This window comes from Drosophila nasuta, chromosome 2L (assembly GCF_023558535.2).
Source record: "Drosophila nasuta strain 15112-1781.00 chromosome 2L, ASM2355853v1, whole genome shotgun sequence".
Lineage (NCBI taxonomy): Eukaryota > Metazoa > Arthropoda > Insecta > Diptera > Drosophilidae > Drosophila > Drosophila nasuta.
The window spans coordinates 2944882-2956031 of NC_083455.1; the positions used below are offsets into that span (position 1 = coordinate 2944882).

The following is an 11150-nucleotide window of genomic DNA, read 5'->3' on the forward strand; positions in this document are numbered from 1 at the left end:
GAACACAAGCTTGTGGACGGAAGTCGTCTGAAAACCAAGCATCACTTACTGGCATTAGCAGTAAGATCCTCATTTCTTCAAGTTTAATTCTGTTGCTTTGCCAAAAAAGATGGCTTGGTCGTTAGGCTGGCAATATGGTCCTCAAGTTGAGGTTCAACATTGGGACCTGACAGACGGCCACCCGAAGACGAACACATCCTATCTGCCGTGCTCCAATCCACCTTCTGAGTGCTTTCAATATAATAATATTTGCTTCCATATCGCTTGAAACGATCATCAGAAGCGAGACTGCGACAGCTAACTTCCATGAAATTATGCTAAGCGAGAACAAGAATTATACTCAATGCAAATCGAATTGCCATTGCGACTCGTTACTTTTCCTTTTGAAAACAGAAACACGACTGTAGAATTCCACTCGATTGATCAGGTATAAATACGCTATTTTTTTAGTCAAATATTACAAGCTCATGACCTTCGATTTCCCCTTTAATAGAAGCTTAGATTAGTGCTTATCCCCTGCGCTAAACTGATTTGATTATCAAGTGGAAAATAAAAATTGATAACGCATCATCTTAATTAATTTAGTGTAAATAGCATTTGAACAGTTTCTTATTGATGGAAATTTATGGAAATATTTATAATATTCATCTTCCAAGAAACCTAACATATTCATGGTTTAGCCAATATGTAGCCAATATGTAACAAAAATATTTAAAAATCATCGATACATTTAAAACTTGCTAGTTGGCCACCCGAGTTTCGTCATACGATCTGAGCTATTATTATGGAAATCAGAAACATGAGTAAAGCTTTTAGTGAAAGGCTAGTATAAATATACTCATTGTATATATTCTGGTACGTTTTAATCAGCAGTGCTAGTGTAATATTACTTTAAAACAATTAAACCTTTATCGCTGTGAATTTTTATACCCGCTACCAGTAGTTAGAATCGTATTTCTTTGTGATAGAAGCGTATTACCTTTATGCCTACAGGAAATATTTGTAACAGGCGGAAGAAGGCTTCTCCGACACCATAAAGTAAATATATTTTTGATCAGCATCAACAGCTGAGACGTTAAATCCATGTTAGTCCTTCCGTCTCTATGAATAGCTAGATTTCAGAGACTATTAGAGATAGAGATATAATTTTCGTCAGCACTTGATAAATTTACACGCAGATCAAGTTTTTTTCAATGTATTGCCACACCCACTTCCGCCTCCGCAAATAGAATTTCGGTACGTACAATAATAACTAAAGTATTTATTATTTATCAGATTGTAGAAATATTTAAGTAATAATTTTGTATGGCAAAATCGCTTACTGCAATAGGGTCTTAATTGTTTTGACAGACAGCCTGGTATGTTTAGTACTCTATAGTATATTTTTAAAGTATTACTTTATCAAATATAGTCTTTTGTGCATTTTAGTCTTTTTGTGGTATATTATTTCTTTAAATTTTTATAATATTACCGCACTGTTTCGCTCTTTTTCTAAATGGGTATCGGGTATCTCACAGACACTCGACTGAAGGTAAAGGCAGATTTAAATATAATATAGCATCAAAAAAGTAGTTACAATTGAATAATTAAAATATACTTCACCAAAAGCCAAAAAATCTATTATGGTTGCTTCTCGCAAAAGCAGAAACTTCCGGACTATAGCCTGATTAAGAGCTAACGTATTTGACAAGAACATCTATAGCAATAATATATGCTTCTTAAGCATTTTCGAAAGTCCTTTATGGCTGTATACGACTTTAGATATCCATGGCTGCACAATGCGACATGATTAATGATTGGAATTATAAAGACCCTCATTAGTATTACAATAGCTATTAAAGGTAACTAAAGGTCCCTAACTTCTATTCCCAACTTTTGAAAATGTGAACTATGAAAGAATCAAAAAGAAATAGCCTTTGTGATTTTTGTTAAAGTTTTCACCAAGAAAGTGACAAACGCATAATATCAACAATGCTTCTACCTCATACTCTAAAGTACAGTAGTATGTTATATCTTTTGGTTATGCACAAATTCAATAATCCCCAAAACCATATGTGTCCTAGTTTCCAGTTTGCAAGATATATTATATCAGCCACACACACTCCAAAGGCAGCCAATACCTGCCAACTTAAATGTTAATTAATTTTTTACACAATAAGCCCAAGTAACCAAATGTTATGCCAGACTGCCAGACTGTCTGACTGTCTGGTAAATCCGATTCGACCTGCATACAAACGAGTAAATTATAATGCAGCTGTTGCCAGGATACATAGCAGCATAGCAGTGGCCACCGCAAATCCTAAGCCTGGCAAAGGACGCAAACCCAAACCCAACCTTATGCCCAAAACATTTACAAATCAATTCATTTCGAGACAGAGCGAGTAGTCCGAATGGAAACTGTAACTCGACTAGAGCACAGGACTAAAGTAAATACAACCCCATAGCTAATTACGCCGAACGCATTTAATACTAATTAATTATGCGTGTGTGTGTGTCTCTGTCTATAGGCCTCATAGTCCGAATGCATGAAAGCTCTTATGATACCCTCTAAGATTACATTAAAACTATAGCTACTTTTTGCCATAGCTTTCACTTTAGGTATATCAATTGATTCTTTTTAACTATTCTTAAAACATGTAAATATTATTTTATATTTCAATATGTAATTACGGCGCACTTGCTAGTCGAGCATTTAAATCTATAGAAGAGTTAACATTTAGTTTAATCATTAACATGTTTGCTTAATTGCATAAAAATCCTTAAACTCTTGATATCGAATGAATTTAATAGGCATATTCAAATATTTACATTTAAATGCCAAATGCAAATAAAATGCACATGCAATGTGTAAGAAATTGCACAAATAAAATACAAATCAAATGCATTGCAATCTACAAGAACACTCTTGTAGAAGGCCAATTACAACATTAGATAAATCTATTCAGTGTCATTAAGGAAAAGGACAATAAGTTCAAGCGATATAAATTAGATTTCAATGCAACAAAAAAATACAAAAATGGCACACAAGATGCTCGTAAATTATTCCCCAATTCCCGATGTACGAACCTTGAATGGTATAGCCCAGGCGTAGTGAGAGATCCAAAAGAATTGCATAATGTTGAGTGTGTCCTCTGTCATGTGATTCGTGATGGCGCCAATATCATGTAGGCCTGTGAAGCATGCAGCAAATAAGATGCAAATAAATTACATTTTGAAATTGCAAGTATTTTTTTAAGTTATCTACAACTTAATCAGTCAAATAGGTCCCTAAAAATCACGAATTATAAAAATATAAAAAATCATTCTTTTACTATAAGCAATTCTCTCCACAAGAGTTACAATTATATGTATATATGTGTAAGTATAAGTATAGTACGTGAAGAATAATAACAAAAAAAAAATGTAGAGTAAACGAATTTCAATTTGACAAGCAAATCAAGATATTATGCCTGACCTTTTGCTTGATAGGGACGTGTTAGAGTCAGGAAAGTCGTGTCCTAGATCAGACAGTTATCATGAAAAGTTTAAATTCATACGACGGTTAAATTAGCATGAGTATTAGAGGCTAAAAATATTGATAGTGTTAAGAAACAATTGTATAAAAAGAAAACCTAACAACCGGAGAGTTTGTAAATTCTGTAAAGACGAGGTGCGAGCGAGAAAGCAATACGGGCTGAACGTAGTGCAGTGGTCCAGCCGACCACTTTTCTTGGCATCAATATATTTTTTAGAAGTTAATGTATCACAGAGGTTTTGATCGCATTGTACAAGAAACGGACTGGCCATCAATATTGCATACCAAAATCAGCTGTTGAACAAAGTGGTTAGTAATGAAAAACACGTGTAGTGAAATAATGTGTATTTCAGCGTAATTTTCAATTTGTTCTAAAATCTGCCAATATTTGATGTATTCTCATCTTTGAAACCTTGAAACATATTGTGTGTTGTAGAGTAATTAATTCTTGTTCAATTGTATATAGTCACAATTGCCACTTTTATCCACTTCTCGCGAAATTTGAAATTTTTAGACCGTAACTGTAGTGTGATTGTTCTCGAAGGAGTCGGGAAAAAAGAAAAAGAACACGAGACAACGATATTCGCTACGCTTTACAATAAAAATAAATAATTATGGAAAACTATACTAATCATTTCTCACGTACACATTAGTTGTAGCTTTTAAAATAAATAAACAACTGCACATTTGTGAGTATTAAAAGTAAAGCATCCAGTATATATAAAGATATACTAACTATTTAATTGAGTAAACATTTCATTGATATGGTTTTGTTCAAACGGACAAGCAGAGAAGTACATCAGCTTTTATAGGCAGCTGATTGCAATCAACTTAGTAAGTTTCCACCACACCAAGTATATCAATCTGTAGTAACTACAATCGAGTTCTGTCATAAAACCTGTCGAGCAATAAACTTTTCCGCTGGATATGGTCAAAGCCACTCGAAAAGCAATTTGTCTTTACGGGGCACACACACAAAAAGCAGCTCTAATCGCATCTAAAAACAAACAGTAGCTGCTAGTCGAAAGCACAACAATTGCGCCCAGGAATAGCCACGCCCATTTAAGCCAATTACAAATGGACATTTGGCCAGGTCGCTGGCGGCAAACGCTTCAGCCGTAAAACTTTCAATTAACACCAAACGCACATTTACCTCTGTCAAACACGACGGAGTTTGATATAGGACATGGTCTGAGTGAGTGAGAGTAGGACAGAGAAGGGAAGAGAGACAAATCCAAACACTCACCGCCTGAACGCTCCGTTTGTTGTGTGGCATCCACCTCTGCAGGCTTATCATTGGGAGTCAACTTAATGTCGCCATTTTGTTGCACATCAGCAGCAACAGCAGCAGCAGAAGCAGGAGCAGCCGGAGGAGCTGTAACAGGAGTAGCAGGGACTGCGGCAGGATTGCCATCATCACCATCATTGTCCACAGCATGGGCAGAAGGAACATCAGCAGCATTGTTGCCACAACCGCTGCTGGCATTTAGAAGCAAACTTTTGCGATAAATTAGACCCTGTAGCGATGTTTTAATCCTGATGCCCGTCATATTGAGCACATGCGTGGAGGCCTGTGACAATGCGGCCTGTGCCAATGCGGCCAACAATACGAGCCAAGCAATGCTCCAGCCATTTGTTAACAAATCCAACCATCTGGCATAGTAAATTCTCACATCGCCAATGCCAATACCCATACTATCATAGTAAACATCATCAGTAGCAACATCTGTGGCCGCATTAGGGTTACCCATTCCAGTTTGGGTCTCCTGTTCGTGCTCCTGGGCCGCCGCATAGAGTCCCTCAATATATTGCACTATTTGCTGTATGGCAAGAGGACCAATCAATGCAAATAAATCACCGGCCAACTTTAAAATGCCGCCCAATGCAAACATGCGCCAACTGTTCTTTATATAGCAATACCACAAAGATGGCGGCGCACTCGATTTTTTCTGCAAAAGATTGAAATATAAAAGTCTATAAATAAATCAGTGTTATAAATATTAATACAAATACGAGTATAAACATGATTAACGATCTGACATAATGCAGTTAATAAATACATAAGTCTGTTGGATTTACGCACAAGCTTGCCATAATGTCTTTATCCTCAGAGTGAGAAAAGCTAGTAGATATTTAAATATGTACACTGTTTCTTAATAATACCATATCCGAAATAATCAATGAATGAATTCAGTTAAAAGTCAGCTGACAATCCACATTTCGAATACGCACAGCAATTAATAGGAACATAAATACCAGACGCTATTTGGCTGCTTTGCTGTCTCTTTATCATTAAAATTGCATAAAATGCTGCATATAAATTAAATTCCACAACACCGCATAAGAAAGTCGTAGACCAGAAGTGAACGACTAACTCATGCTCTGTACTTATAATATAGCAAATAATCTTTGACAAAGAAAATATTCTACACCGAATATTGCACATATCCATTGCTATAAAATAGTATTTTTATTATATAATATAGTATTTTTATTATGTAAAATTCCTCTTCATTGTCGACAATGTATACAAACAAATATATAAACGTAATTCGAATTAAGTTTCATTTTGTTATCTAGCAAACTGCAAAGTCTCCAACCCCATTCCCGTATTTAAATTTTTATTTTATTTGCATTGATAATTTATTGCTCTTGGCTAACAGCAGAGTTGCATTTAAATAAATAATTAAGCAATTTGCTTGTTGTGCTTTTTGCAAATGAAATACAATATTTTCTTAATGGAATTTCAACAGAGTCAGCGTCTGCAGCAACGTCAGAAGCATTCCGAGTTTTCCTGCTCGGCCAGGCCAAAGCCGAAGACTCAATTGTAACCGTTTTTGGCCTGGAGCATTTAATTATTTATATAAAAAATGCATGCTTTTTAATTAAATGACGCTTAATGCGTTCAGTTTCCATTTAATGTGTTTAACATGAACGAACACATGCATTTATAATATTTATTGTTGTAAGTATTTATAAACAGAGAGAAACCTCCATATGCACAAAGAAGCTGAAATTCTCTTTGCTGTAAGTAAGTGCATTGTATACATTTTCAATAAGAAAATCAATCAAAATAATAAAATTAATCAATCAAAATATTTAAAATTACGCTTTACGATTTTTTTGATTTGCGGTGGCGGAAGTGGGCGTGGCGAAAATTTGAAACAAACTTGATCTGCGTGCAAACATAAGAAATGCTGTCGAAAAAAAATTATAGCTCTATCTCTTATAGTCTCTGAGATCCAGTGTTTCATACGGACAGACACACAGACGGACAGACGGACATGGCTAGATCGTCTCGGCTGTTGACGCTGATCAAGAATATATATACTTTATAGGGTCGGAGATGCCTCGTTCTATCTGTTACATACATTTCCTGCCGGCACAAAGTTATAATACCCTTCTACCCCATGTGTAGCGGGTATAAAAATATACCGCAAAAGTACTGAAATATACCGAAGACTTCAGACCACCCATATTTTACTAAAAATGGTTAATCAAATTAATCGAGCGCAAAAATACTGAAATTTACCGAAAACTATATTTGATATAGCGATATAGTAGAATACTACATTCAAAATATACCATAGAGTACAAAATATACCAGATTGTCAGAAATAATAGAGAAGACAACATTTACATTTGCTATTTGATTTTTTTCGATATCCGGAGGAGGAGACAAAAAGACAGGCGGATATAGTTATATCATCTCGCCTGTTGACGTTGATCAAATATATGTTATAATACTCTGCTTCCCTATGGGTAGCGGGAATAAAAACAATAATAAAATTGAAAGAACTCACCACTTTCTCTGTGTAGATATACAAAAATCGATCATAGTGTGCCCTCGCACTATCTTCCAATCGCATATGTCCAAGATCTTCCAACTCAAGAGGTTCCTTATAGCCAAGCCAGAGCAGAGGAGTTAGCCACCAGAAGCAGGTCTTTGAATAGAATGTGGCAATTGAATGCTTGTAGCCGATGCGATCATAATTATCCAGATAGTCATCCCGATATCGCTGTAATTTAAATTTTAAGCAAAATATGAAAGTATGTAAATTAAACTAAGAAAGACGAGACTTGAATGAAGTCCTTGCTTGAAGTGACAGGCTCACATAACTTGAACGTGTTTTTGCGCATTCCGCAGGCCAAAAAAGAAAACAAAAGCCAAGCAGAAACTGGACCATAACTCAAAAGCATCTTAGCAACTGGTCTTAAGTTTCGCCAACAGATTTCACTGACACCTTCCCATACTTTCCACTCTCATCTGGTGCCACAAGCAAAAAGACAAGATGACATTTTGCAGCCTCGTCTTGCATGTGTTACTGCCACTTGTAATGCTATGCTATACCCTATAATTGGGTATTATGAAGGGATATTTGCAACTTGCTATTAAAGATAATATTTAGAATTACAATTTGTATAACTGTGCTATATAAACTTAATTGAAACACAACTAATCTCTCCAATTTATTATTTATTTTGAAATAGTATTTAACAAAATATTGCTTCATCTGTTATTGTTGTTTTGTTTTATCATTCTTATTTAAAGTCATTGGCTTTTGAATACCTTTGTTATAGGGGAATACCCCTTACACGGTATTTAATAGTGTATCACTAAAAGACAAAGAGTTTAGCTTGTTTTTATTTATTTTTTTTTTTGTGTTGTTTTTTGGAATGCAACACGTTTTGTATACTGCTCAACGCCTTAACAATGGCACTTCGTCTCGGCAGTCGTTTGGCTTTTCTTTGCTAGCCTTTTGTTGAGTTCGTGTCGCAGTTGTTGCTGTTGTTGTGTTGTTGCGAGTGTTGCTGCAAATGCAGCAGATTGCCAGTTTTACTCAGCGTGGCAGATGTTGTGGCATTTGTTGCACTTAAGCGTCACTAAAGCAGTCGTTTTTGTGGCACTCGGCATGCGGTCAAGCACGCAACGCCTTGAAGTATGCAAACGCTTTGGCAAACTGACATAAATAAAATATTTGCCGAGCACCAAAAGACTTAGAGCGAAAGCGGAGCAAATCTGCTCTTAACCTCAATTAAAATGTAAACATATTAAAATCCAACTGCAATGTTCTCATCACATCTTTCACTAGTCCTTCCCCCGCTTACCCCCACGAAGCAGGCTAATCCCTTGTTAAATTAAATAAACCTTTTGTATTGTCATCGTCAGCGACGCTTTACTTTCTCTCCGCCTGCTCGGCTATTTGCTCAGCTAATTTTACGCGCACGCTCTGCCAAAATGCAAATGCAAACTGCATTTCTCCGGCACTCCCCCTTGCACTTTGCCACCTAACTCGACATCCGCTTTGCACTAACAACAGCAACAATAACAACCAGAACAACAAGAACAACTCGTCCTTCTTCTATCACAATACCCTGCGATTGAAGGCCTATGCATGCACAAAAACAATTTAAGAGAACATTAAATATATGTATTTTTAACCATTTTGTGATTGCTGTTATTTCAAGTCAATAATATTAGATAGTATATCTAATTCGCCGAGATCTTTAAAAGTTGTGAATACATTAAGCAATACTTTATTCCTATTTATAACATAATACTTGAATATGACATTTCATTTCGATAATAAATAAATGTTATGTTTTGTTTCTATCAGCAGCAAAGAGTATCGCCTAGTCGGGTATACCCAACCGAGCACCCCTTTCTAGTTGTTTGTATTTTCGGATTTTGTGTTCAACGTTGCATGGCATTATTTGCTCACACCCCTGGCCGTCATTCCGCATTTTAGAGGCAGCAGCCGCCACGCCCCCCAGCCACGCCGCAAACTTCCTTTATTAAAATTATGCACTGCATGGCGGATCCCAAATTAGGTTGGGTCTTCTATCTCGACTCCCAAGCAGAGACAACGGCGTCGGTGAAGGCAAATAAGCGAAGCACGTGAAGCGGCATTTTGTCAGTGCCGGAGTTTCCGGTACTTCAGCTTTATGAATGCGGCTAGGACAAGGGAAGCGGAATGGTAATGTTGACAAATGCCCAACGCTCAATTGTACGCCATAGTCTATGACTCTGCCTTTCGGTCGCTATCGGATCCCTTCACTGAGTGCATTTGCCCTCTTCATAAGAAACTTTTGCAATCACCTCACAGAACAGCACTTACAAATGTACAGCATACTTCAAGGCGTATTCTATGTGAGCGCACGAATTTACATAGTTTTCTCTCTTTATAAACGTTTTGAAGGTAGTGGGGCTGAAAATGAGAAGTGGTAAGGTTTCTAGGAAACCAAAGTTTGTCTTCCATTTGACTTTTTAGCCTCAGCTGGCATTGATTTGATGTTTGAATATTAGTCATACGACATGTGTGTGAATATCTCAAAAGGAAAAGTTGAAACAAGTGCCAACGAAGAGAGGGGAACAGAAACGGAAACCGAAACCGAACGAAAAAAAAGCATGTCGAGCATGCTAGCACATAAATTTAGCAAAGAATAATCAATAAGGCAGAGATTGAATTAAGGATGCATACGAAGGTTTACCCATGCTCATGTCAATGTTAACAATCACTTTGGCACGTTGGCATGTGTGTATAGCAATGTTAAGTTAACAATGGGAAGCCTGCCAAACTCGCATAATTTTTGCGGCCCTCGTTGTTTTTCTAAAAGGAAATAATTGGATGGAGGTCAATTTATACAAAACAAATTACAATCAACTATAATTTGTCGTTTTTCCTTATTTACGATTAAGATTGTTCAGATAAAAACTATTTTTGTACATTATTTACATTATTTAAGTAAAAACAAGTTTGAAAGCTACAGTCGAGTGGGCTCGACTGTGGGACAACCACTTTGAATAAAACGAGAGCAGTATAGTATTTTAAATATACAGAAATAAAATAAAATGATATATTTGAAATATATCACAATGTACTAATGTACACACCAGATTAACCCGGTGCGGAATTATTTGTTAAATATACCAAATTAAAATATCAAAAAATAAAAATATGCCAAATTATATATTTTATATATTAATATAGTACTATATTCGAAATCTACCACAATGTACTAAACATACCAGATTATCCCTTTAGCAACTACCATAAACCATAAACAAGAATTTCTTAAAAAAACTACAACTTTAATCCAATTTCATCTATGGGGTCGGAGGCGACTTCTTTTCACATACATTTCCTGCAAATTATACTACCCTTATACCCTATGGGTAGCGGATATAATCAGTTTAAATTTAATTTTTGAAATATTCTAAATACTCAACACCTTCGGCATGACAATTTCTTGATGTACACTAAATAGTTCTTAAATTAGTGAATTACTTTCTTGAACGAAACATTGAATTAAAAATCAAAGTTTCTACTTGTCAACCTTTGCAATACGCCCACATTCCACAAGTTTGTGCCACTAAGTACTTTGTAGTTTTCTACTCTTGCCTACTCTTGATTAATATTTGATATGCACATTTTTCTGCCAACTTATTCACACACAGCATTACAGCTATTATGTGCTAGTATCCTACTATCACATGCAACAGCATTAGTGCATTTGGCTGCATAACAATGACGAGCAGAAGAAGTCGAGGTCCAACTTTACGCCCACCCCGCCGATCCGTTTAGCCTTGCAGCACGGCAACTCGGCAACTCTGCAACACAGCCTCAACCCTCAA

General features: G+C 36.1%; 1 protein-coding gene across 1 annotated transcript in view; it reads right to left on the minus strand.

Annotated features, from left to right (window-relative positions):
• The window catches only part of LOC132799007 (ATP-binding cassette sub-family C member Sur), a 54185-nt gene that overhangs the window by 31397 nt on the left and 11638 nt on the right, over positions 1-11150 (minus strand). Inside the window, 3 exon segments of the mRNA XM_060811151.1 lie at positions 3067-3170; positions 4761-5463; positions 7318-7533. Coding sequence (XP_060667134.1) covers positions 3067-3170; positions 4761-5463; positions 7318-7533 — 1023 coding nt within the window.